At 45.7% G+C, this 26,567-nt stretch overlaps 3 protein-coding genes across 6 annotated transcripts in view; all 3 read left to right on the forward strand.

Moving 5' to 3' along the window:
- Positions 1-6,365, forward strand: part of LOC144163171 (phospholipid-transporting ATPase ABCA1-like) — a 149,673-nt gene extending 143,308 nt beyond the window's left edge. For all 3 annotated transcript variants that reach the window (XM_077693995.1, XM_077693993.1, XM_077693994.1), the window contains one exon: positions 216-6,365. In XM_077693995.1, the coding sequence (XP_077550121.1) occupies positions 216-283 (68 nt within the window). In that variant the 3' untranslated portion in view covers positions 284-6,365. The remainder of the gene's footprint in view (positions 1-215) is intronic.
- A 3,139-nt stretch (positions 6,366-9,504) lies between these two features.
- The window catches only part of LOC144163186 (BET1-like protein), a 441,394-nt gene continuing 424,331 nt past the window's right edge, over positions 9,505-26,567 (forward strand). The window contains exons 1-4 of one of the 2 annotated variants that reach the window (XR_013320856.1): positions 9,505-9,747; positions 12,266-12,347; positions 15,781-15,837; positions 18,068-18,358. Coding sequence is in view for 1 of the 2 variants with exons in the window: in XM_077694017.1 (XP_077550143.1) it covers positions 12,270-12,347; positions 15,781-15,837; positions 18,068-18,238 (306 nt within the window). In the remaining variant the exon portion in view is untranslated. Of the gene's footprint in view, positions 9,748-12,265; positions 12,348-15,780; positions 15,838-18,067; positions 21,018-26,567 lie in introns of those variants that run through there. The other variant, XM_077694017.1, reaches the window with a different exon arrangement.
- LOC144163185 (uncharacterized) lies at positions 9,747-11,089 on the forward strand. Its single transcript, XM_077694016.1, has one exon. The coding sequence runs from the start codon at positions 9,905-9,907 to the stop codon at positions 10,487-10,489; it is 585 nt and encodes a 194-aa protein (XP_077550142.1). The 5' UTR covers positions 9,747-9,904; the 3' UTR covers positions 10,490-11,089.

Genomic DNA, 26,567 nt, shown 5'->3' on the forward strand with positions numbered 1-26,567 from the left:
TAAGGAGAATGCGTTGGGTTTGGAAACCTCTCGTAAAAGGCGTGAGGCTATGACGCATAAAGTATAACTTGCATAATCGTTTCCTGTGGTGATTTCAATTTCAACGCTGCGTACCGTACGAGAGCCTCATTTTACACTCAATAAGAGTGAAAGTAGGGAATACGAATACGCATTTTGAATCACAACATCGCTCGATGGTTCCCCTGTGCATGCAGGTCCCTTGTCAAGAGGCCAGGAACTCATCGAGCTTCCAGAATGGATCCGGGAGACGGACATTGTCTGAGGCAGCCCAAGCTGTGAGGAGCTGCTTCCCCCACCTGTGATAACCTCCACCAATCAAGCTCGGCCAGCAGCGTGCCTCTACCCTCCCTCTTTTTCGAACTAGGGAGAAGCACGGCAAGTGCGAGGCATCATCGAGTATTGCGGCGAGACAAGCGGGTGATATGTGTTCCCTTTTATTATTTTCTGCTTTGGCAAGTTTCGACAGGGATGGCCGACAGGTAGACGCAGGTGAAAACTAGCTCAAACGGCTTGAAGCCTAGTGTTCACAGGTGTCTGTAGGTGGTTCCTCCTTTAATATGCAGATGATGTCGCATGTTTGGGCCTCAGTACCGTATTTTCGCTCGTATAACCCGCGCCAAAAATGCGAAAATTTCAGGGGCGAAGTAGAGGTGCGGATTATACGCGGGGTATTTCCTTTGATGCAGCTTCACCGCAATGCACGTTGGGCCGTGATGCCCCTACAGCAGTAATAGCAACTAAGCCACTGTTATCCCATTGGCAGTGCTTATTTTGCACACAACACTCAACAACATACCAACCTTTAAAAAAATGTATGCGGCAAGTCTTCTAGTTACCTAGTCAGCTAGGTAAGTTATTTTGCATAAACAAATGTGTAATGTTGCTCGAGTAGTAGCTTTGGTCCGTCCTTTTATGTATAAAATATGCAGGCAATACACGGGGATATATTCTTTTTTATCCGCCGACGGAAAATGGGGATGCGGGTTATATGCAGGGGCGGGTTATATGCGCGAAAATACGGTATAGGCCTACCCTCCACAATGGCACAGCGTCGAGGACGTTGAGATCCTAACCCAGAGGTCACGAATCGAGTTGCGCTTGTTCAGAGGTCACGACCTCAAGAGGACGTTTCTACAAATTCAGTGGAGCTGTGGTTGTTGAGCCTTCTGTCTGTTAGTGCATGGTTGAATGTTCCTCAGTTTGGGTCTTTCAGCGGAACTTTGTGAGGCTACAGTTTACTAGGTACAAACGAGACACGTTGCAAGCTTGCTTTGTTGACGGATCAGCATTCTAATGTTGCAACATGTTGCCATAAAAATGAACATCGCTTGCAAGTTGGGGGTTTATTACACTTAATTTTCTGATAACAAACAGTTCACATAGCTGAACTAAGTGTAGGTGCATGTACGTAACCGCATGTTTTGACTGTGCAGAGTTGGTTGAAGCATGTGGTGCTGATCAGGCCTGGAATCTCCAAACTGTGTCTTGGAAGTCTTAGTATTGGGTATTTGAGACAAGCCCGCTTACAAGGTTTTGCTTCATGTCAAAGTCTGTGAGGTCGGTACTGTCACGGTCAAAGTCATCTTGAAAGAGGATGACATCACCTTTGTGGTTGTAATTTTTTTGTTTGTTTGTTTTAAGGCTGCAGTGTATAGCAGCCCACAATGGTTTGGATCTCTGAATTGTTAGATCTGTTGTCTTGTATTGTGTTTTTCTTTGGAACATTTTTGGAGAAAAACAGTTTCGTACTCTCCCAGTCTGTGTGTTAGACTGCCGGTGAAATTGTTGACAGATGTTTCCTGTGGCAAGTTTAGATGTAGCAAGCAGCACATTTCTTTTGAAAAATACCTGCTTGTGGCTATATGCTACACTGCAAAGTGTAGCGGAATTATGGTTCAAAACAGTTGTTTCCAGTGGGGAGTGCGATTGGGCAATATCGGCTAACCTAGTGCACTTCACTATTTTTTTTTCTTCACCAAAGTGATCATGCAGTGGTTTTATGCTGCTCTGACTTCACTTTTTAAGGAATGAACATGCTTTGGTTGCACTACAGATAACCTGAAGCTGCGTTTTTCAGAAGTGTGCACCAAATTGCTAATTGTGTTCTATGTGTGTGTGAAATGTTCACTCTGAGCGATCTGGTCTGATCAACTGAGGAGTCTTTACAGTTGTTTTTTTTTTCTTTCTTTCTTTCTATCCACTTGCAAACCTTTTTCCACGGTTTGCTTTTTTGGTCGTCAAATTTTGTGACTACATGATCTTCAACAGCTAGCCAAAGAACATCTCGTGTTAAAAATAGAAAACCTAAAAGTAGGCATCTTATTTGCTATTTTTTGATTGGGTGGCTATGCAGATTGAGCCCTCTGAAATGTTCCCCAGGGCACTGCAGGAGAAGCCCAAAAATTCGGATATCTATACGCTGTGAAAACAATCACTATATACTACATGCATGCAAGTTTCTGGCCTACTGTGTCAGCGAGAGATTAGTATTTCAAATCGTCGCTTGGGTGGCCCAAAAACTTTCAGTGCCTACGAGGCACACTTGTGCTGTAAGAATTGAAGTTTACCTTGTCCAAATCAGAACTTTCCTGCTTGTTTCGTCACCACTGATGGCCGCAATCGTTCCCTTACTTACGTCCAGGTTTGTGGTTTGAACCTCCCTAGTTTGCCTATTGGCCGCATGCCTGGAACATTGAGAATGTGAGCGCTATTATTGGCTCGCTCTAATCCAAAGATTCCTTTCTCGCACCTTGCTGCAAGTGCAACTGACGCCGCAGGCTTGCCTGCGTGCGCTACCCAAGAGGCCATTGGCCTCATAGCGTACATGCTATTGGAGCAGCGTATCTGAGATTAACACTGAGTCCCAAAGGTTATCAGGAATGTTTATGGAGTTTTCTCTGTGAGATAATTGCTCCTCATGTAGATTCCCACCTGTGGAAGTTGCAAGAGTGGGAGTGCCTTGAGGAAAGACACTGAAAGCACATTAGGCGGATAGTCCTGTGGACGTGATTGTTTGTTTGGTTTACGAGAACCCACCATGCCACTTGTTTACATTTGTTGCACCCTTTTACATTCATGTTTTGTTGTCGAACCTCACTTTCCTTTTACCTTGCTATTTTGGCAAAGCCCTTCTTTTCTTTTTTTTGCCACGAAAGGTTGTTTTTAGCCGTGAAAGTGGCTTTTATGCCAATGGTTAGGACTGCACCTTTTGTCAACATACATTCCTAGAGCTCCCACGCGAAACATTTTATGCTCATTGAGTTTTCATCATCATCATCATCATCATCATTGTTCTGCTTCAAGTTGGCTTGCAGCATTTTTTGTTTCCTAGCCCTTTTGTTGTTGGAGGTAGTGGTACTGCCAGCACGTCTGTGAAGTGGCGGTACCAAGTACCAGCTGCGTAGTTGTATATGAACCATACCGGTACTTAGTGGCCTTTTTTTTTTTTGGTGGTACGGTGCTAAGCTAGGAAAGGCTGTTTGTAAGAGTTTTGTAGTTGTGTACCGGTGGTGCCATCTGAGTGTTTATATTGCGTTGTTTGGTCTCAGGTAGCCAGCTACGCATTTTGTACGGATGTAGGACATAGTATAGTAGGTTCACATATGGCACAACCTTTCAGGTTGTAAGCTGCTTGCAATGAGTGCCTCTTTGATAGACTGTTGACCGCGATTTAGATTTGAACGCTAGTCGTATGCGTGCTGGTTTGTTTTTGACGTCAAATGCGTGTGTGTTGGAATAGAAGGAGCTGGAGAGAAGAATGAGAACAGCTGTTGGGTTTACGGCAAACCGGCATGTAACAGGAAACGTCCCCTTGCCTTCGTGTCGACCTATCACGAGACCTGGTAATCATAATTTGGGTAATACAGGTTAGTTCTATTCATTATTCTTTTACTGGGTAGCTATCGTTAACACGATTATCACTCATCACTCATGCAGAAAAAAAACGTAGCTTTCAGTTATTTTTATTTTTATTTTTTATTTTTCGTGAACAAGAAGTGATTTGTACAGCGGAAGCATTTATGCATACCACCACACTCATCACTTTATAATGTGGGTCGTACTGTTGCACAGTTCAAAACAGTTTACCATACTCTGCAAATTCATATACTGCATCAGAAAGAAAAAATACATGTATGTCATAATTGCAAGCCACAATGATCAAACTTTACGGCATTTTTTTTTTAGGCCTCGTGACTGTCTTTGCAGCTGGTATTAAAAAATATGTGCGTTTTGTTGAATTCGCATTGTGCTAATGTGACTATGTTTGACGCACGAAAAATTTCACCTAGCTCTTTTTTGCAACAATTGAAGTATTTCCACATTGATTGTAGCACGAGACTTCAAAACAGTATCTTTAAGACAGATGGTGTACGTTTTTGAAAATTGTATTTTTGATGTCGATGCTAGATGCAGAAGTGAAAGTCAGTTCAAATATTGATACTCGATAGTGTGTCGCCGACACCTTGGAATATAGCCAACATTTGCGTACCCAGTGTTTATTAAGTAACATCGAGACATGATAAGCTACTTAAAAGCTTGTCTGTTGTTCCGCGATCGTGTATTTATTTTCAGCCCAATTTGTATAATATACAAATTGGGCTGAACTAGCTACCAAATCTTTTGCTTTCATAAGAATTAGTCATCTAGGTTGCAGGGATTCTGCAGTTTTGTTATTTTTAGTACAGTCCGAAACCTTCAAAACGAAACATCTGACATTTTTTTTTAGCTTTGGCAAAGTAGCTTAACATTGCAGCATAAAAAATTGCCCAAATTTGCAAGTTCCATTTTTTTATACCTTATTTATGGTTGTATTATAGCAACTTCACGGTTCTGGTTGTGTCATAAAACCGGGACTTACTGTTTTACTGATCTAACTGGATGCTTACAATCGCCCACTCACTCACGTAATGTCCATTAGAAGCATGTTTTTAAATGCAGATGAGCTTTTACAAAAAAAGAACTCCATTTTTTCGTTTTTTTTTTTTAAGTGGATGTCCCTCGCATAATGAGCAAGTCATCTGGCTTCGAATTTTTTCTTTACTGTGAAAAATTAGGCAAATAAACCTTGTTCCTAACAAAAAGATGTTGAGCATTATTAAGGTAACAGTATATATTAGTGTACCTTAAAGTGGCCATGCAGACAAAATACAAGTTCGTTTTATTCGAAAGATTTAGTGTTTTATAGGGCCCTAAGTGCTTCTTCGGCAGCAAACGATGCTTCATTCACTGAGAAATTAAATATTTCAAGTCAAAATTTTAATTCGCCCGCTAAATCATGTTTTCGTAACGTCGACAATTAAAACTAAATAAAGCCTGCTGACCAGGGCTGCTCCCATCTCACAAGCGCCTGTTTTGTTATCTTGTTTATAGCGCTGCATACTGCTGAAGTGCCAGTGTTTGCACTTTGCTTCTGGCCGGGCTTATACACTTGCTGTATTTTTATTACGGTTCATACTAATCGTTTCCTGAAACTTAAGCCATGACTCGACAAACATGGTGACATAAGTGACCGTGCCACTTGTATCAGTTGGTCAGTGTTGTTTCAGACAAGTCCGGCGTGTCCGGCAGCTGTGTTAGCTGTCGGCCGGCAAAGTGCCCCACTGACTGCTTCGGTGTTTACGTGTTCGTTCATAGCTTTAATTGTTCACCCCACAACTCTTACTGCTATAAAAAGAATGTGCCTGACATTTAAGCGCTAATAGCTTGTTCGGCAAGCCTATAAGCCGTGCCTGATTTGCGCTTGTTTTTGTCGGCTTCAGCCAATCACGGAGCTGGCACATATGACATCATAGGTTCTGTTGCGGGAAATGAGCTAGTGGGTGGCATGGCCATTCCCTTTTTTCCTAATTATGTAACTTATTTGAGCGAAGTTTACAATTTAAAAGTGGTGTCAGTATGATTCTAACGAGGCAATCTTTCGAATGAACCAAACTTTGGTTTTGTCTGCATGGCCCCTTTAATGAGCATTCTGGTAATAAACAAAGATTTCGTCAGCACCAACAGTTGTTAATTGTGGCAGTGACGTTTGTCTGTACAGAATAGTTTTGATGTGACATCATTTCACCGCTGTAGTTTTCTACACACACATCCAAAAATTTGCTTTTCAATTTTATGTTATGTTCATGTATGTTGTGTGAATACTGCAGTGACACAACAGCATTGTCCTTTTTCTTTTTTGCTGCTGCTGCTGTGATATGCGCAGTTACTGTTGTCGTTTTAGGGCCACTCTTTACTGTTTGCGGGAAGTGTCTGAGTGTATGGCATTTACAACAGCAGCTGGTCAATCAATCAGCATTCTGTTTCCCTTTATTTTTCACGTCAATAAAGTTGGTGCTTTTCTCCAAGTTCTTGCTGCCTGGTGTGCTTGTTTAAAAAATTAAGGCGTTCCACTCAATGTGAAACCTGTGGGAAGTGCAGAGCAGTAATTCGCCATAATGGGCTATGGCGCCGTTATCTGCTCACTGCTGCCACCGAATGAAATTCAAATTTCCCGCCTTCGCAGTGCTCGCGCTCCCCCGGCCTGAAACTGCGCTAGCGGGAGTTCTGTTCTTTGTGAAATGCATTGTTAATTGGAAGCATTTAAAATAGCTCCGTCACAGCCGGCACAGCACCTGCCGGCGGATTAAGCAAACAGCCATGAAGCGGAAGTGACATTGCGGCCAGCCCTGCGCTTTATCTACGGCCAGCCAGGTAAACCAGTCGAGCTTCGCTGGGCGCACAGGTTCACTCCGGCCGGCTGGCAGCATGCGGCCGCTCAATGACCGGCTGGGCCGGCTAGAGCGTCACTTCAGCCTGGCCGTAATGGCCGCACTCCTCTTAATTTCGGTTTCAAAATCTCCGATTTTTGATGGTCGTTTGCGCGGTGGATGTGCATATTTCAGCTGCCATATTTTGTATCTTGCAGTCTTTTTAGGCAGAGTATACATTAATGACGTTTTCAAGAGGTTGAAATATTGAGTGTAGTTGGCCTTTGACGTGGCGAACGCTGATGTTAACGTGGAGCTGCCTGGGATCCCCTAACTGCGAGGCTAAGCTTACTTCAGAGAACTTCTCAAAGAAGGCAGATCAATTCCCATTTGCACCCGTTCTTGCGCCAGCTCTCTGGCGCTCCCAACGGGCAGCTTCTTCCGGAGAGTACGAGAGCACGCTACTCTATCCATTTACTGAGCATCCGTGAAAGGACCGTCAAGCGCACTCGTCTATGTATGCGTACTCCTCCGAACCAGATGCGCTCTCTAATCGGCCGACTGCTCCTCTCCTTGGCTCCGCCCACCTGGGCTTCGTGCTATCCCTTCCCCAGCCACTACGCTGTGCCTGTGCTTGGCGCTTGCTCTCCTTATCAATAGGCTTAGCCCTCTCCAAAAAATTTCTTAGATGTTGAAAGCACCCGAAAACCTCTGATCATTATGAACGAGTAAGGATCCACCACACCCTACATGTTGATACTTCATCCGCAAGCCATGTTGTCTGCTATGGCCAGATTGCCCCACCTACGGTGCCTGGCTGCTGTGTCAGAGCCGAAAAGGTTTGTCATTCACGCGAGGGGCGAGTTCTGGGGGAACTTATTGTGATATAAGCTCAACCGGACAAAAACAACGGCAGCACCTTTTCAAACAATGGGGTACTTAAGGCTTTCGCCTTAAAAACGCGTGACACGATGCGCTAGGTATGCGATTGTGAATATTATAGGGTCTTCAATAAACCGCACTGGTGCGCACCGGTGCACCTTCTCATCCTCGATAAACCGCACCAGTGTGCACCTTCTGTCCTCAATAAACTGGGGCGCACCGTCGCGGCCGGCGGGGCAATTTTTGGTTGCACCGCCACGCACCGAGAGAGTCGACGGGGCGGCATGGTGCAATCCCAAGAACGACGCCGGGGAAGCGGCTTTCTCCGCCGTCTGCTGCAGCGACGGCGCATCGACGCACTCGTGTTTAGGCGGAAGGAGCTGTATATTGTTGCTGACAAGGATGACTTGCTTGCGAATTTATCGGACAACGGGCAATTCATTGGGATGCGACGGGCTCCGAATGGGTGGTAACAACGGCCAGAGATTGTAAATGAGGACGCGAACTTCATGTACTTCAAAGAAGGCTGCATGCATTGCCAGCCAGTTGGGGATTGGCATTCGTTTCGTTCGATTGAATTATCATGAACTGTCACTGGAGTTCCTAGACCATTAAGACCTACTTGCTTTGCTGTAGCGGAAGGGCAGAACAAAACAGGCACTCGCATTTTGACTCAAACGAAGATGAGAAGCAGCTGTTTAGTGGAAGCGGTGGAGGTACTACGTTGTCGTGCATGTGTGACGGATATGGATTGTGCGTACATATAATCATTGGCCTTCAATAAATATCACTTTCTAATAGCGCTGCACTTGTGAACGTTTTTATGAGTTGCTTTCTTAGCTTAAGAGATGGCGCTTGGGTAGAGCCGCTCCGTTTATCTTCAATCAACGCTCCGCACCGGTGCACACCGTCGTGGGGCACTGCGCACCGCGCCGGTTTTGGGGGCAACACCGGTGCGTGCTTATCGAGGACGCAATTAAGAGGAGCCGACCTAAAGGAGCTAGGTGCCTTTCTTTGCCCATGGTGCCCCTGGTAAAACATCTTCCTAACAATGAATTTGTGCATAGCAGCGAGGCCGACTTGGACGAGCTCGGTGTATGGCAAAGCGGCTTGAAAGAATGCGTCCGCACTAGTGAATAATTCTCAGGAATGTCTGTATCATGCATAACGCGGTTTGAACGAGTTTGAAATGTCGGTCCAGCGGGCGGCGATGAGTTATTTTAAATGCAGAGCATTTCAGTAACTCGCGATGTCACCCGCGTTGACGTCCGTAGGCGTCCGTAGTCAAAGTCCGCACCCCTCCCCCTACACTATATAAAAAAAAATACTATTCGGCACCTGGTTTCGATCCCTCGACCCTGCGGGCGGAACGCAATGTACATGGTGCTCTACCCACTGCGCCACAAAGCCGACACAGAATGGGAGGCTACGAACGCGCCTTATATCCTTGACTCATTCAAATTACTGCTGACGAGCGCTCTCTCGTCAGCAGTTGCCACAAGTGCAACAACATTAACGTAACGCAAACTACTTGACGTCGTGCGCCCCCGGAAATGCTCTGCATTTGATCGTGCCCCTCGCGAGGGGGATGTTTCACTGCGTCGCCATGCGAACAGTTTGCCATTATAGTTTCCGCCCGCTCCGGTCGGTGTCGCCACGGTTCAAACCACGGCAGGGGAGCTGCGCGGGCGTTCTTGATTTACGATTTCTCAGCTAATACTCATCGCTTTAACAAAATTCTTGCGGCAGGAGATTGCTAATACATTGCTTTTTTTCTTATAAGGGACGCGACGAAACTACAGTTAAAACCAATGTTAAACTGCCCTAGAATAATTAAACTTTACAAATGGGTCACAGTGCTACCTACGAATGCGACGCGCGGACGCCGCAATTTTTAAGTGGTTCTTCTTTTGTTTTCGTTGTAGCGTCGCGCGAGCTGCAGTCCCATCGCCTCTGCCATCAGCCGGCCAGTGCAAAATGGCGAGCGATGTACGTGCGTCGTCGCGGTGAGCCCCTATGACTCAACGCTTGCGTATACGTTTAAATTATTAGCCGACGCCGCGTACTGGAACGCTCAACAACCGTAGGCAAGCGGACAGACCCACCAGGCGCCTCTAACGCTGGAACAGAACGTTGGCAGGCCTTGACCCAAAACCCGGTAAACATCCATTTCATGCATCGCTATTTTACCGTCAGGCCTGAACGGAGCAACTGCGTCTCGGTGTGACGCGGAAGCGAAAAATTGAGGTAGGACTGCTCGGAGTTTGTTCAAACCTGATTGGGAGGAAGTCTTTCGCAGGAGCGATTCGTCGGAGATGGCCACCATTTCTCGAACTCGAGTTCAGGACGGCTCGACGGTCGAGTCCCCGGAGCCCGAGAGCGGCCGCGTCGTGCTAAAGCTAAAGAAACCTGCGAAGGAGCGTCACGTCGCCTGGACTGCAGGGACCGTCGACAACGAAGACCTCAACCGACGCAAGTCCAAGTGCTGCTGTGTCTACGTCAAGCCGCACGAATTTGGCGAGAGCTCTTCCGACAGCGAGGCCGACGAGTGCGAGCACTGCAGCGGACACGTCGAGCGACGGAGGCAACGCATACCAGCCTCTGCCAGCACGGTCGTCGCCACCGAAGATTGCGTGGACACCGGAGACGGCGCTCGGCCCGAGCCGAGACGTCACGTCGCTTGGGCCGCGGACACAATCGACAACGAGAACATGAACAAGCGCAAGTCCAAGTGCTGCTGCATCTTCGAAAAGCGGCGCGACTTCGGCGAGAGCTCGTCGGACAGTGAGGCGGACGACTGCGCCAACTGCCGCGGCCACAAGGAGCGCCCGTACAAGAACGCGAAGGCCTGCGAGCCTATGCTACCAAATCCCTTCTCGGTGCACGGTGACGCATCCTAAACTGCTTCCTGTTTCGTCCCAAAGTTCGCCACGACTTCTCTGTGAACTAGTGTGTGTGAAACGCTTTAACCAAGGGCGCGTGCCTGGAACCCTTCGGTAGCATCTGAAAAAAAAATTGATCACGTGCACAGAAATGAAATGGTGACTACCTTGGTGCTGGCAAGCGGCACGAAAGTGCATGCATGGACCGGTGCTTGCATTGTGATCTTTGGGCAAAATTGTGCTGTTACGACATGTAGTCTATGCATATTGGTGAGGCACTTTCGAAGTTCCAACCACGGACAGGGCTTGCTTCATCAAACGTTCATCTAAGCTGACTTCGTTCTTTGTTGAAGCTTGTAGTGTGACTGGGAAAATCTGCATTGCTTGCATTTGAAGGCTTGTAAGCGCTTCTGTGATAGACGCAGTAGAAAATGTGTGCCAGCCATTTATTGGACGCCTGCCGACATTGGAGAGTTAGCGTTGTGAAAGTAAAGTTCTATCACCGGTGTGGAAAAAAAAAAAAGTATCTAGGTTGCCTTGGTGGGAAAAGTTCGTGGTGCCATAAACCATCAGTGCTGTATGCATCTTGATGACAATAAAGTCACAGCAACAACGAAATTTGAACTACTGTTTTAACAGACCCTTCCATAGCAGCCAAACCAAACTGCAGAGAAAAATCTGTGAGAGTAATAGTGAAATGAAGCAAACTTGTTTTAGCCTCATCCAGTGTCCTTTAAAAGATTGGTATTCTGGTATAAGTTTCTGTAGCAGTTCCACAGCACCCGCTGTTGAGTTGCAGAGTAAAGCAGTACTTTATGCTTTAGTCTGGCTAGTTGTATATAGGACACTGTGACAAAAAAAATAGTAACGTATAGCCCTCAAAGGAGTGTGAAGGAGTTCATCTATGAGGTATAGGTTAACTTGTGTTACATTTTAGTTCACTGTAGTACTAGTTCTACCTCATTTCTAATTCTATAAAGGAAACAGTGTTTGTTGTTTGCAATGTAATTTGTGGCATCCAAGTCTTTTTCGTTATATTGTTAATTTGTTTAGAGGCTATTACTCAAGTGGTTAATGTGCAGATGTATTTTCAATATACACGCATGCAACCTTTTGAAATTTGCTGGGCTGACCTGCAGCCACGTAGTCATAGCCACTGTAACCACATCGTACAGGCAGGCTGTTGAAAAAAAAGAGGGCACTTTTCAAGGCAGGTTTGTCCAAAAATACGTAAATTGGCAAAAAAGAAAATGGGTACATTGGAACATGGGTTTGTCATTCTCATTTTAACTATCATAATACAAATGAGGCTGTGTTTTATAGCTTCCTTTAGTGTAAGCGCTATGACGATGGAGGGAAAAAGGCCAGGTCATTTATCACTGAAAATTTTTCTGCACAGTTTGCCGAGAAACATATCTATTATGGGCAAAGAAAGGGCAGTGGGTTTTGATAACGGATAGTAACCTTTTTAACCCAAGTAAGTTTTTCATGCATGCAGAAGCGCGAATACATTTATTTTCTGTCATCCTGCCTGCTAGCAAAGTTTACTCACAAAAAACAAATGATCAAGCTGAAAATGTCTCGTTTCCTTTTCCGAGTGAAGCAGTTATAGTAACAACTGAAAATTATGGGCGCAAGGACTTCCTGGCTGCCTTTGGTTTACCCCTCTTAAACCTTACATGTTAGGAGCAAATTAGCAGGAGTGTTCTACAGCAAATTGGTTCAAAGCACCCTGTAACTGCCATGAACGAGTCTCTGATTGGTGGCCAACCGTGTGTTTCCGTCAACTTTCAGAGCAATGGAGGAAGAACGACTCGAAATGGAAAATCGGCGCCTGGCCGACCATCTGTCCAGCCAAGTATCTCATCTCAAGAGTGTAAGAGCACCGCAGTTATTGCGACTTCCCCCTCTGCTGCTGCCTCCTGGCAAACTTTGAGACTCTGTCGTCACACAACGCATTCATCAGTATTTGGTTATAAGCTTGCTCGAGGAGGAAATTGTAAAGGCAGAAACAGCAGTCAGTTCGGCCCTGCATTGCTTCTTGTATTTCTGTGTCAAGTCAGCATAATGGTTGGGGTGATGCGTGGAAAAGATAAAGACCTGTATTAGGGAGCATGCGCTGCTGAAAAACAAGCCGTTCCACTCAATGTGAAAGCTGTCGGAAGTGCAGAGCAGTGATTCGCCATAATGGGCTGTGGCGCCGTTATCCGCTCACTGCTACCACTCGATGCAATTCAAATTTCCCACCTTCGAAGTGCTCGCGCGCCCCCTGCCTGAAACTGCGCCAGCCGGAGTTCTGTTCTCTTTGTGCTTGGTTTTCCTCCCGCACGTGCCGGCATTGCACTGCCACTTTTTTTCGCTTACTATCGTAAAAACCAACCCAATGAGCATTCCTACCTAAATGAACATGGCCGCTGCCGGTTAATTATGTACATTTTGCCTCAAATGTACCTACAGTTTTCTTAGCACTAAACAACGGGGAGATGTATGACAAGCGCCACCGATCCACTAGTTTCAAACGCTTATGACTATATAAACCGCTTGGCTTTCGAAGCCTCTAGGTTATGCTGCGACGACAGAACGCCGTGTGGCTCTACTTGGGTCCAGCGAGTGAGCTACGACGAACAGGCGAGCCCCTAAAGTGCTCTGCTTTTAAAAAAAAAAAAAATCTTGAAACTCCCTAGGGTGCATTGTCAGTGTGAGTATTCTCTTCTGGGACTCTTCTCCACAAATGTTTGCTTTCGAGGGCCTGGGAACTGTTGTTAATGGGCATTTTACAATTTCCTGGTATGGCTCATGCATAGGTGCCGATGAGCATTGTGTCACGCATTCGAACAGATGTCTGTGGGGGAATCTCCAAAAAATTTTCATCCATGTTTTGTTAAGCCATTACTTAACAAAAAAAAAATGAAGCATACCTGGCATGAAGCAGATAGGAGGCAAATTACATGAGTAATGAACGAATTGAGAGGTGAAGTGCATCAGAGAACTGGGCCGGAGTTATAAGGACAGATAAGCCCTCTGCTTTTGAAATGGGTCCTTGGCAAGTGCCCACATAAACGCGTATGGCACATGCCCACACCCTTTTTTCTTATCGTTTCAAAGTGGCAACTTTAGGACGCACCACATGGAGTATTGTCCTTGGAGTACGACCACAAGCTCATACCTGTATAACAACTGCTGTAGGTCGTGTCACCTTGGGGTGGATATCTGTGACCTAAAGACGGTAGTCTTTCTTGGGCTACTTAAACGCAAAAACTTTGATCTGTCTATATGTCTCACTGTCTGTCTGTGACTCGATTCAGTCCCTCAGCCAAAGTGAAACAGAAACTGCGCAATAGTCTTGCATACCCACAGCCAAATCAAAGTGTCTAAGTCCGATGTCAGTGTTCATACTTGTCAACATTGTTGAAGAACACAAATTACACAAATATAAGGCAGAAAATCAATACATGAGTGATGTTTGCAGTGTTTGTTTATTAAAAAATTCACAGATGCTTGGTTTTTGCGATAGCAAATGAAATACTACATCAACTGCAGAAAACCGTCGAAAATCAAACGGCAGGCGACGTGGTTCTATAAGCGTTGTAGTAGGATGCCTCGATTCACGCACGTCTCCGGCATACGGCAGCGCTGGCATCGAGGCACCCGAGTTGGAGCATTGGAACGTGGTAAATTTAAATTGACTTGAGGAAACCTCTAGCTTGTTATCTTGGGAGGAGCGCGACGGAAGAGAAACAGCATGAGAGGTGAGCGGGAAAGAGAAGGGAGGCATTTACTTGGCATGGACGCTAGTCGACTATCGTCTTTCGTCGACATTTTCAACGAAAGGAGCAGATACGCGGCCAATTTTTTTATGGACCTGCTTTTTAACATCGGAGCTGTTTAAGCTTTCTTCTGTTTATGTGGACTGTTAACAGAAAAGTCCGTTTGACAAAGTGAGGAGGGAAATTGCGAGGACAAGAAGTGTGGGGAAAAGTGGCAAGGAGCCCTCGACCAGCTGCTGGGAGCACACGCCTCAAGAAAAAAACACTTCCCGTGGTCGGAATCCAACCTGCATCCCTCAAGTTATGAAACCGGCGTCTATCCAATTTCACTGTCATCGCCTTTTTTTTTTTTTTTTTTTGTAACAACAACTTTATTTACAGAAATAGACACAGGGCCCACAGCAGGCAATTGCGGAGGTTTCATAGAACAATAGAGCAACTTTACGCATGCAGAAAAATACTCGCGTTCAGGCATTTTGCAAGCCAAGAGTCAGCATGTTTTGCGAGGAGGTGTAAACCAGTCACGTTGTAATACTAACAAAGCCGCAGAGTGTTTGCAATAATTATGCAAGAAAGAGGGGCTCACAACGTTTCCTTTGGGAGTCCCTCGCACTATGAAACCGGCATCTATCCGATTGCGCTATCATTCGGCATGCACGGCATTTCCTTTGGGTTCGTAGCGTGGGCTTTGGCTTTGGACTTTGGCTGAGTTGAAGTGGACTTTGACTTCGGACTTTTGCAGTTTGGAGTTTGGACTTTATTTAAGAGGGTGGATTGTAGACTTTGATTTGACTCGGTTTGCATGGAGAAAGCATCGCTTTGTAAACCATCTTTCTGTTAAGAAAGGGGCAGGCCAAAGAAAAGCAAAGTTAAAGCTAGTGACGACCACCAGCTCCGCTGTTTCCTCGGTCTCTGCATCTCAATTGCAAAGGTGGCCAAATTTTTAGCAGCAGGGCTCTTTAAGCTTTTAGTTTAGCTGTATAGCGTTACCAGAAAGAAATACCAAAAAACAATACTGAACTCACGTGAGTGTGGGCCCCACGAAGAGTGCCTGGCGTCGGCTGGCTCGACCTTCGAGAACACTCTGCCCAGCATTCGTGCTGTGATCTGTCGCGAGCTCTTCTACTCGCCAGTTCATGTGCGTTCGTGCCTGAATGTGGAGCACAGACGCCTAGTTCGCGAAGCCGTTTGCCGCATGGGCTAGCGTGGTCCACTTTGGGAGAGATGTGAAAGAATGCAGACAAAACAATCCGCACCTGCCATTCATGGAGACCTTTCAGCGACAAGTTCGCAAAGAAATGTGAGGTGCAACATCCGGGTCTCCGACAAAGGGAGAGCGGCCACCAGCTCTGCTTCTTCTCCAGCCTTGTACCACTAGTGCGAGCTGCGGCATTTTTATTTTATTTTATTTTATTTTATTTATCATTTTTTGTGGGGGGCACAGGCTGCCTTACCACATTGCTATTTTCTTTGTGGCAGTAGATCCTGGGTGCTTGCGAGCTCATCCTTTTTTTTTTTCTCTCTCTATATGTTTGTTTCTAGCTTGCCTATGACATTGAAGTGGAGACCAAAGAGCATAACCGCCTGCTTGGGGGACTGGTGAGTAGTGCGTTCAGTTGGAGCAAAGCTTGCTGCATGTGAGCACTTGTGACAGTTTCACCCGCCGCAGTGGCTCAGTGGCTAAGGCGTTGCACTGCTGAACACGAGGTCGCGGGTTCAATTTTTGGCCACGGCGGCCGCGTTTCTGATGGAGGCGAAGAGCAAAAACGCCCGTGTGTACGAGATTTCGGCGCACATTAAAGATCCCCAGGTGGTCGAAATTAATCCGGAGTTCTCCACTACAGCGCGCCTCATCACCTGCGTTGCGTCGGCACGTTAAACCCACAATCAATCAATCATTGTGACAGTTTTGCATTTGTCGGGATTGAGATAACACAACGAAGATCTCCTTTGGCATGCCGAGCTGCGGCCAACATTGGGTGCACCCCATTCAATGTCTTGCAGCTACACCCGCCGCGGTGGCTCAGTGGCTAGGACCTTGTGCTGTCGAGACCCAGGACGCAGGTTTGATCTTGGCCACAGTGGTTGCTTTTTAGATGGAGGCAAACAGTGACAACGGGGGTGTGTTGAGATTTCGGTGCGTGTTCAAGATCCCCAGGGGGTTAAAAATTAATCCGGAGCCCTCCACTACGGCATGCCTCACAGCCCGGGTGTAGTGTCTGCACGTAAAACCCCCCAAAATTTGAAGTTTTTGTCTCGGAGCTGCAAGTATTTCAGCTGGGCCTTAAATTTCGCAACAACAGCACAAAAATCTGCAATTTCTGTCTTGCACCGTAATAATGCCCTAGGTGCTACCTTGCTTCAAGAATGCCATGAGAGTGCAAAGTTGCGATATAAAAGGAAATATGTACCGTATTTATTCGATTATAAGGCGGTCACAATTATAAGGAGAGAGTGTGGTTTGGAGAGTAAAAGAAATCGCCATATATATATATATATATATATATATATATAAGGTTAGTAGAGACAGAGACAAACAAGAAAGACGTAGAAAATAAAAATAAGTTTACTGACGTTTCAGGGAGAGGACTCCCTTTCTTCGTACTCTGAAGAAAGGGAGTGCTCTCCCTGAAACGTCAGTAAACTTATTTTTATTTTCTACGTCTTTCTCGTTTGTCTCTGTCTCTACTAACCTTATTTTTTTCGCACTCTGTGTGAGTTTTTATATATATATATATATATATATATATATATATATATATATATATATATATATATATATATATATATATATATATATATATATATATATATATATATATATATATATATATATATATATATATATATATATATATATATATATATATATATATATATATATATATATATATATATATATATATATATATATATATATATATATATATATATATATATATATATATATATATATATATATATATATATATATATATATATATATATATATATATATATATATATATATATATATATATATATATATATATATATATATATATATATATATATATATATATATATATATATATATATATATATATATATATATATATATATATATATATATATATATATATATATATATATATATATATATATAATAGAAATAGAAATGAGGGGCTCCGCGAAATAAGACAGAAGATAAGGGTTGGCAGTCAAGAAAACCTCCGAAAGCAAAGGGGAGGTTGTGGTGGGTTATAGAAAGAGATGAAGAATTTTTTGAGTCGAGAAGAAAGTGGTGAAAAAATGCCCGCCGGGGATCCCCCTTTGCTTTCCGAGGTTTTCTTGACTGCCAACCCTTATCTTCTGTCTATATATATATATATATATATATATATATATATATATATATATATATATATATATATATATAGCGAATCAGAATGGGAAATGAGGGGCTCATTGAATTAAGACAGAAATAAAGGTTGGCAGTCAAGAAAACCTCGGAAAGCAAGGGGGAGAATGTGGTAGGTCATTGAAACATAAAGAATTTCGAAAGACATAAAGATATATATATATTTATGAAATCACCCAACGAAATGACCCATCAAATGTATGTATATATATACACACCCTCACACACACTCAGCTTTGTATTCAATGTAAGGTGGGGTATGACTTTGAGACTATAGATTTTGAAAAAAAACCTCGCCTTATACTATATTCGAATAAATACGGTATTTGTTGTGTGGAGTGCATGCACGTAGGGTGTGAGTGGCTTGTAGTAGCAGTGGTAATCTTGCACATCGTTTCACCTTGTGCAATTGCATGCCTGTTCTTTCAGAGCTGGGACTTCGACGGATCCCAGGGAATTCTTGCCGGCAGCATGGGTCGGGTAAACAAGATGCTCAAGTCCAACAAGTCCAACCGCCGCCTCATGTGCTACGTGATCGCCAGCGTGGTGGCGCTCGTTCTCCTCGGTTACACCCTGGCCACCCGGGTCACCCGCCACTGACTCTGGAAGATCACCCAAGCCCACTGGGCAGGGTGGCTTTGTGTGTACTGGACGTACCTCATGGGTTCTGGCCCAATTTCGGGTTGTCCATGGCTTCCAACTCAAGCTGCTATCATAAAGTTTACAAGTAAATGGAGGGATGGTTTCAGTTAACATTTGGTGTTCAGAGCAGGAATTGTTTCTGGTTCTGGCAGCCATCTAATTTATATGATGAGCTTATCTCAGAGTTTTAATTTATATTATTATATCATGTTGAATATACAGATGTTGGGTTTCTATGGCAAGCTGGTCGAAGGGACTCTCTTTGGGTACATAGGTGCACAAGAATGCTAATAGTTTGTTACTGTTGTTATTGTTGTGCCGCATTTGGAGTGTTGCACAGGCTTTTAGTGGTGTTGGTCTATTTTAGGGAGTGCAACTAATAATAGACGTACTGCGAGCGTCATTGGTGGGAGTAGAGTGTGTTTGACACCTTGATGAATGGATGAACTATTACCGTCAACCTTTTTTGAAAGAAAAAAAAGGCATGTTCTGTCAAGTGTGCCAGAAGTAGGAGCCCAAAACTTATTCGATGCGGAAATGGTGGCACGAAGTAAATGGAGCAAATTTTTGAAGCACACTGTATGTCACAGGTAGGACGTTTAGGGAAAAAAATGCAGGTGGGAGATTCAGACCTTGTTTTGTGTGGGCTTTGTTTGCATGCTTATTTTCTGTGGATTGAACATGAAGCTGACCTGCTACCGTAGCCGTTTCTTTCTTTATTATACAAGCATGGCGCATCAAGTTTTTCCAAGCACTTTTTGTGGAACCACTGCGGTCGTAACTATTTGATATGCAGTGCTTGCCTAAAGAATTGTGTGTGTGGTAATTATGTCTTTTGTGAACAAAAATTTGATGACACCTGCAAAATGTGAAAGCATTAATGGCTGACTGAACGCCACTGAGTGCTTCCCCAAGTTTTGCGCTGAAATTAAATTGCGGCAGGTAATCTTTCTAAATTTCTATATTAGCAATTTGGCTGTGGGCCTGAATTATTCAGACGATATTACTGGAAGTTCTCATGCTGTGTAGAGCGATCTGTCTTGCTGGTGCCTGTTGGGCACGTTCGATGTTTTATTAATGCGATGGACGCACTATGGAATGCTTTGCGCTCACATGGGTTTAACGACTGTTAGTTGCTTCCACTGCTTACACTAGCTTTGTTGATCGATGGGTCATTTCACGTGTTCACATTAAAAATAAGGCTATGTCACTACTGGCAGCAGGTAGTGGGGGTGTTATCTTGTATGCTCGCATAAAGATATTTTTTACAAATAAAGGTGGCACTTTCATAGTATGCATGCCAAAGTTGCCAGAGATGGGGCTGTGTGTTCTGCAATGAATTGGCTAAGTTGTAGGAGAACAGTAAGAAAATGTGGAGAAAAAAAATATTCCGGATGAAAATCTGAATCTCCTTTTCTGTGCACATTATTTGCACCTCCGTCTTTGTCTATTTTGATCCTAGCGATGTAATTTGCAAGAAATAGTCAAGTTTTCAGAACTAAGTATTATTGTTTGGCCCAGTGTAAACCTTTGTCACTTTTAATCTGAATATTACAATCTGCATTACCAAATTATGTTGAATAACCAGCATCAAGGGGAACAAGTTTCTGGATTAGTGCAAAAGTACAATTAAAATATGCGATGCATGCTGCCTTCGAGCCTCAAACCTCTTAGTCTCCACCCTCTGGACATATACCTCGCACCACTCAACCGTCCACCCCCCGTGCTGGATCTAATCTCACTTTGTGTGCGATGTAAAATTTGTCGTGCTAATTTACCTAAAGTTTTCGATCGTTGGTTGAGGTACGATTTACTTTTTTTTTAGTAATGAATTGGACTTACCTGTCCAACGAGAACAGCATCCCGCAATTGCGTCTTGTGAACAAAAGTTCATACAGCTGACCTCATTAATTCTATCCTGATGGGACCGCTACAATTTGGTTTAATTGAACAGATAATCAAATTAACCAAGGTTGGAAGGCTTTATACCTTTGTGGGATTTGTAAACTTGATGTGGCACCAAGTTGTACATTGTAATTTACCATGGGGAAGATATTGGAAGGTGGCTGTAACTAAAATATAACTATAGCTTTGATCACTTCACCAATTCATTTCAATGCTGATCTGCCAAAACTTCCTTGGGGACAATGAAGGCAGTATCGTTGTATTAGCACTGCCTTTTTTGTATAGGTTACTGCATTCACTGTGGTTGTAGTGTGAAACACCTGCGGAAGAAAGTTTGACGTCCGCCTTAATGCAGCCATACAGCTACAAAGGAAAGCTATACAGCTTCCTCGGAAACTTCGCAGTTGAAGAAAAATTCGTCCTGGTCCAGGATTCAAACCCGGGACCACTGCTTAACCGGAGCAGTCGCTCTGCCAACTGAGCTAACCAGGAGGCTAGTCGTTTGTACCGCGCCTCATCGCCTGCGTTGCGTCAGCGCGTTAAACCCCCACAATCAATCAATCTAGTCGTTTGTAGTGCGAGAGCAAATTGATCAACAACTCGAAGTGATGGACAGGTGTTAATTGACCAGATCTAGGGGACATCCTGGGGAGTATGGCTGCATTGAGGTGGATGTCAAACTTTCCTTCGCAGAAATCTACTCCACCTTGGGGATTTGGTCGAGTAACACCTGTCCTTCGGCAGCTTCGCAGTACTACGAAGCTGCCCCAATTTTTATGGTTACACAAACTTAAAATAGTGAAAAATAATAAATATGTTAACAAAGTTTGGATTTTTTCGTTTGCAGCGCATGCTTCGGATACTGCGATTGTGTATAGTGTATTCGTGCACTCGCTTATGCTTCGTATAGCGTTCACTCGCTGGCACATTTGCGCGACGTCGCCCCAGGGCTGGGGATTGGCGCGCTACCACTATACTCGATCAAGCTAATTACCTTGCGGTTACGTGTCATTGAGGCACCCTGAGCGTTGGTACTTGTATCGTCGTTGCACTTACAAACATGCCCTTCAGTGGTAAATTAAGGGATTGAATTTTGGGACCAGTTGCAACGTTGTTACACCCGGTAACGAGGCGATTCGAAGAGCTACTGCGAATGTAAAGTTTGCGCTGATAGAAGCAATCATCGCTTCCTTTAGCGATGAAGCAATCTAAAGGTTTGGGGTCGCGTAAGTGGCAGGTCCCTTGCGGCGTATTCTTATTGGAGGCAGGAGGGGGGATTTTCGCTATTCCCACCAGGGGCGCGAGGGCGTAACGTGGAGAATTTAAACGAGATAAATTAGGTTCTCCTTTCGGACGAAGCACAGCAGGGCTCCAATGTAAAGGTATCATGGTGCAGTCCATATACATTAAAGTGGAGACATTTATTGTGATCCCTGAGACCCGGGCAATCCCTGACATGGCGTTGCAGGATAGTGGCTCCGGGGATTGTCCCGCGAGGTGGGGCGGTTGGCCAGGTTGTCATTGAGTATGCAAACGACGACTTTAGCGCGTCGCCCGAGGCTGAAAGGCGAAGGACTCGGACACCTAGGGATAAATTCGTGCTTGCCCTGCTGCTGTCTCTTCTTGGCACTCCGCACCGTGGTAGGGGGTGGTAACACACATTTTTTTTTTATTTACAAAGGATGCAAAGACGCCATGTTGCGCTCTAGCGAATTGCGGTGTCTATGGGAGAAGTCATTGGGTAGTTTTAAAGCAAACTTTCTTGGTCTCACTGATGGTGGTGCCGTAACCAAAATGCACAGCTGGAAACCAACTTTACACAATGGGAGGGTCCATGATGATGGTAATGGCACAAGAAAGAAACGCTTCCCGTGATCGGAATCAAACCTGGGTCCCTCGCGTTATGAAGCCGACGTCTAGCCGATTGCGCAATCATCACATTTCTTCGTAACAATAACTTTAGAAATACATTCGGCTTTCGATAATTCGCTATTAGAATTTTCGGTTAATTTGAAGCGATGTGCTGGCCCCGGAAGTTTTACGCGCAATCCAATGGAAGAGATCGTTCGATATAATTCGAAGCTAAAACCCATTGCACCAGTTAATTAGAAGTTATTTTGTATAAGAAGCATCGATGTGACTTTCTCGATAAAATAAAAATGAAAGAAGCTCACACTAACGCGTAAGACTTGAAGGTAGCGAAGCTGTACGCAATTTTCACGACTATCACGTAGGTTTAAGTCCACGTTGCAGCCGATTTGCTTCTCCTTCGCTGCCGCAAAGATTTTTACTCCATAGGTGTGAGCTTCCTTCATTTTTTTAAGTGACCTTGAAGGGGCGTACGCTATAACGTGCCTTTCTCGTTCCGAGCAAGTGTTGCCAAGATTACTGCTACCGCTGGAGATTTTTTTTTAAGGGGGGGGGGGGGAGTTTTGCAAATCTCCCTAAGTGGGTATGCTTGGCTTGACAAACGTGTGCAGGGGACTCTGGGAAGTCGTCGCGAGGCACGCACACACGAGTGCTATAGGTATTTTCTTGGTTTGTTAACTGCCGGGGGTTCACCGCGAGGCCCGCGCTCATGTGCGTGCGCTCAGCAATTTCGTGGTATTTTTTTAACTGTGGACACGAAAAATTACGGTTTGGTCTTGTTACGAATCAGCCCGCCGCTGGGCTTTGTGCAACACTCCTCTGCTGTGTGGCGAAGCCTCCAGTACGTGCGCCTTTCGAGCAGGCCTCCCTGTCGGTGACTCACGCTTGCAGCCGACGGATCCAAAAAAGCTGCTACACGTCTGGATCGCTGGCGCCTCGCTATCGGCGCGATTCAAACCTCGACGTTGGCAGACGAGGCATGCTTCAACTTGTCCGAAGGATGCGGAAGCGGCTGCGGGGACCTCCTCTCTCCCCTCTCTCGGACTCAGCGTGCGCCGCTACTACCGACCGCTCACGAACTCTGGAAAGAGCGTTGTGTGTGTCTGTGCCGTTCGTGTCGTGTGCACAATATAGAGGGAACGCTTGTTTGACCGTTAGCGCTTTGGGTATAAATAAGACCCCCCCCCCCCCCAAGCGCTGTAGTTCATTCCTGTTTGAGCAGTGAATTAATGTTGTCTGCTGTCACTCTGCTCGAGTCCTGTACTGTAAGCTCGCCCGTCGGGGCATTGCTCTTGTCTGGCTTCGGGCCATCTCTCGCCATGAAGTAAACAAGTTAAGTTTGCCTTCGGCTTCTGGTCTTCTTCAAGGCTGCAACATTGGCTGGCCGCTCGCTTCACCACGCTACTACGCGCATGACCGAGGCGACGGAGCTCGGCTCGGGTACGCCTTCCCGTATGCAGCAACGGGTTGTCAGCGGTTGGATGACAACGTCGCAACAGTCTTAAAAGCTTCGGTCTTTAAAAATTTTCAAGCGCAAGAACAGCGCCGTGTTTTCTGTACTGACGTTCGTCGGCGCCATCGCAACTGAGGCAGCCCACAGTTCATATTGCGGCAGGCCAGTTGAGCCTCGCGCCAGCGTTATGCATCTCTCCCCTTTAAGGTTCTAAACCTTTTTAAGAGCGGAGCTGTTGTTGCTGGCCGTAATGTGGCAGCGTCATGTGTTATAGTTACTCCCACCGTTTACCCCGATCTTGAGTCCGCGTGAGGAGCGCCCGGCGTCGTCCAGACTTGCGCGTGGCGCTCGCAAAAATGCCAAGAAAACGGTTGACGTGCGTGGGAGCCTCAGGAGGGGGGGGGGGGGGGGGGGGACAAGAGGGACAAGACAGCTCGCGCTACTGACGCACAGCTCGCGATGCTGGTTGCGGCCGGTTCTAGCACGTGCTGACGCTTTCGCTTTCGGAGAAATGTGAAAGCCTGCGGACGAAACGATCCTGACCCGCCAGTCATGCATGAGGAAGAGGACGAAATAGGTGGATATATGTCGATGACTTCCACTACCACGGTGGGAAGCGACGAGGGAACTTCTAAATAAACAATTTCAAACCTATTAGTAATGCGTGGTGGTGTGTCCTTCGGTGTTTACATAAAAAGAATTCCTCCAGTTTCGCTATGGTTCAAGCCTAGCGCGACTTATTGCAAGCTTCGCCATTTTTTTATTTGCTTTAACGTGTCGTTTTCTAATGCGTTTGCCGTAATTTTGTTCAAAGGAGCGGGGAGGGGGCACTCTTTCCCGTAGGGGGGTGGTGTCGCGAAGCTGCCGTCACTAAGGCCCCTAAAGTTTAGGGGCCTTAGCTGTTACCACAAAGTCACCCTGCTGGAGCCATTATCTTGTCGCCCACTCACTGAAAAGCGTACTGGTGCGGATGGTTTGGTAGAGGCAAGTTTGAGAGACGTCAGGATAAACGGGACACTGTATCGCCGTAGATAAAACGCCATCCTGGGCACCAGCGTCCACGAAGGCCTCTATCGCCTCGTACTGGGTCGCAGCCGTCAGTAGTGGTCCTCTCGCACATGCTTTTCCGGTAGTTCGAGTGTGCAGTCTAGTCAGTGGTCGGTTGTCGGTCACCTGGTGATACCGCCACGGTGGCCTGGTTAGAGGGTGATCTGGTGAAGCAGGTAGGGAACAGCCCATATAGCTAGCCAAGGCCGCTGCTTCTGCAACAAAAGTACGTTTGTGTATGCGGGCTGAGCGACGTTGTTCGACGAGTTCGTCAAGCGTGTTCAGCTGAGCCTCAGCTCGGAGCGATGGTATCGGGGTCATTGCACGTCGAGTTGGAAAGCTTAAAATGAGTTTCGGTCGACTTTTGTGGTATCATCACAGCGCCAGCAGAACTGGACGTGGTGACCGACCCATCCGTGTAGACATGAACCCGGTCTCTGTATGCCTCATGTAGAAAGAGTAGGGATAGCTGTTGAAGACCGCTAGGTGGAAGGTCCGCTTTCTTTTTTATTCCCGGGATGTTTAAGTGCAGTTGTGGCTGTGACAGGCACCAAAGTGGCGACGAGGGCCGAGACGGAGGTGCATAGCTCGATGGCAAGCTCCCACTGTGAGCGGCAACCACCTTACAAAAAGATGCCTGCGGTCGTGTTGAAGGCAGGGATGCAAGGTGGTGATGGGGCAACCGGGTGAGTTGCCTAATGTGTGCCCTCAGTGTCTCCACTGCCATGTGGGTTGTGATCGGGTGATCCCTTGCAACGCAAATTGTGGCCACAGTTGAGGCGCAACGCGGGAGACCGAGACATGTACGAAGACCCTGGACCTGTATGGCCTGAATTGCCTAGGTTGGTTTTACATGTGTTGGTTAATACAGGCAGGCTGTAACGCAAAACACCGATGAACAGGCCATCGTATAGGCGTAACATTGAGTGCACGGAGACACCCCACGTCTTTCCGACCAGAAACTTGAATAGCTGGACCACCGCAGTTAGCCTTTTTTTCAGGTATGAAACTTGAGTCCATGATAGATCCCGGTCCACGATAACTCCCAGAAAACGGTGGCTTTTGGCGTAAGGAACATGTTGTCCGTTTAAAGAAATCTTATACTGCGACTTTTTTTTTTTTTTTTTTTTTTTGCGGGTGAAAGCAACCAGTGCACATTTCTCCGGAGATATTTCCAGGCCTTTTCGGCGCAGGAACAAACATGTTAGTGTTGCGGCTTTCTGAAGTCGGGCCCGAATCTGAGGGCGTGAAACTCCTGATGCCCAAATGCAGATGTTATCCGCATAGATGGAGAGGTGGACGTTGGTTGGTAATGTGGTAGTAAGTCCTATCAACATGAGGTTAAACAATGTAGGGCTAAGCACACTTCCTTGCGGGACTCCACGAGAAACAAAGTGCTGTGATGTTGGGCCATCTGAAGTCTCAACGAAAAAATATCTTCCTGATAGAAAGCTTTGGATCCATCTAAATGTCCGTCCACCGACTCCTGCATATTGTAGGCCGCCAGGAACGGCGTCATGTATTACGTTATCGTACGCTCCTTTTATGTCTTCAAACGACCTAAAACCATGATTTCCATTAATTTTCCAATGCAGCTTGCAAGGGCTATAGGACGATATGATGGGGGGGGCAGTGGGTGTCGCTTCGAGCCCTTGCCACAGTGCCTTTCTGCGGCTAACACTCCTTGCACAGCACCCCAAAGCGACGGCCCCGACCCCAGAACACATGCATTTGCATGGCGCTACCCCGTCGTTTCAAAGCGACAACCCGTCGTTTTAGAGAATTATGCCCCTGGTTTCATCGGACTGCTTGCTCCCAGCGGCCGAAATGCCTTTCTTGCATCCTCTTTGGTTTACTATGCATTTTCAATCGAGGCAAGATATTTCTTTATCGCTGCGAAGCAGTTTAAAGTTGCAGATAACACAAACTTCACCCGGTGCGTCCTAGAGCACAATTAAGGCACAACCACGTGAAAACGCTGGTCGAGCGCGTCCGACATTTTGGGCGCAGAAC

Source organism: Haemaphysalis longicornis, unplaced genomic scaffold, assembly GCF_048455015.1.
Source record: "Haemaphysalis longicornis isolate Haplotype H1 unplaced genomic scaffold, Haemaphysalis longicornis Haplotype H1 scaffold_12, whole genome shotgun sequence".
NCBI classification, from domain to species: domain Eukaryota; kingdom Metazoa; phylum Arthropoda; class Arachnida; order Ixodida; family Ixodidae; genus Haemaphysalis; species Haemaphysalis longicornis.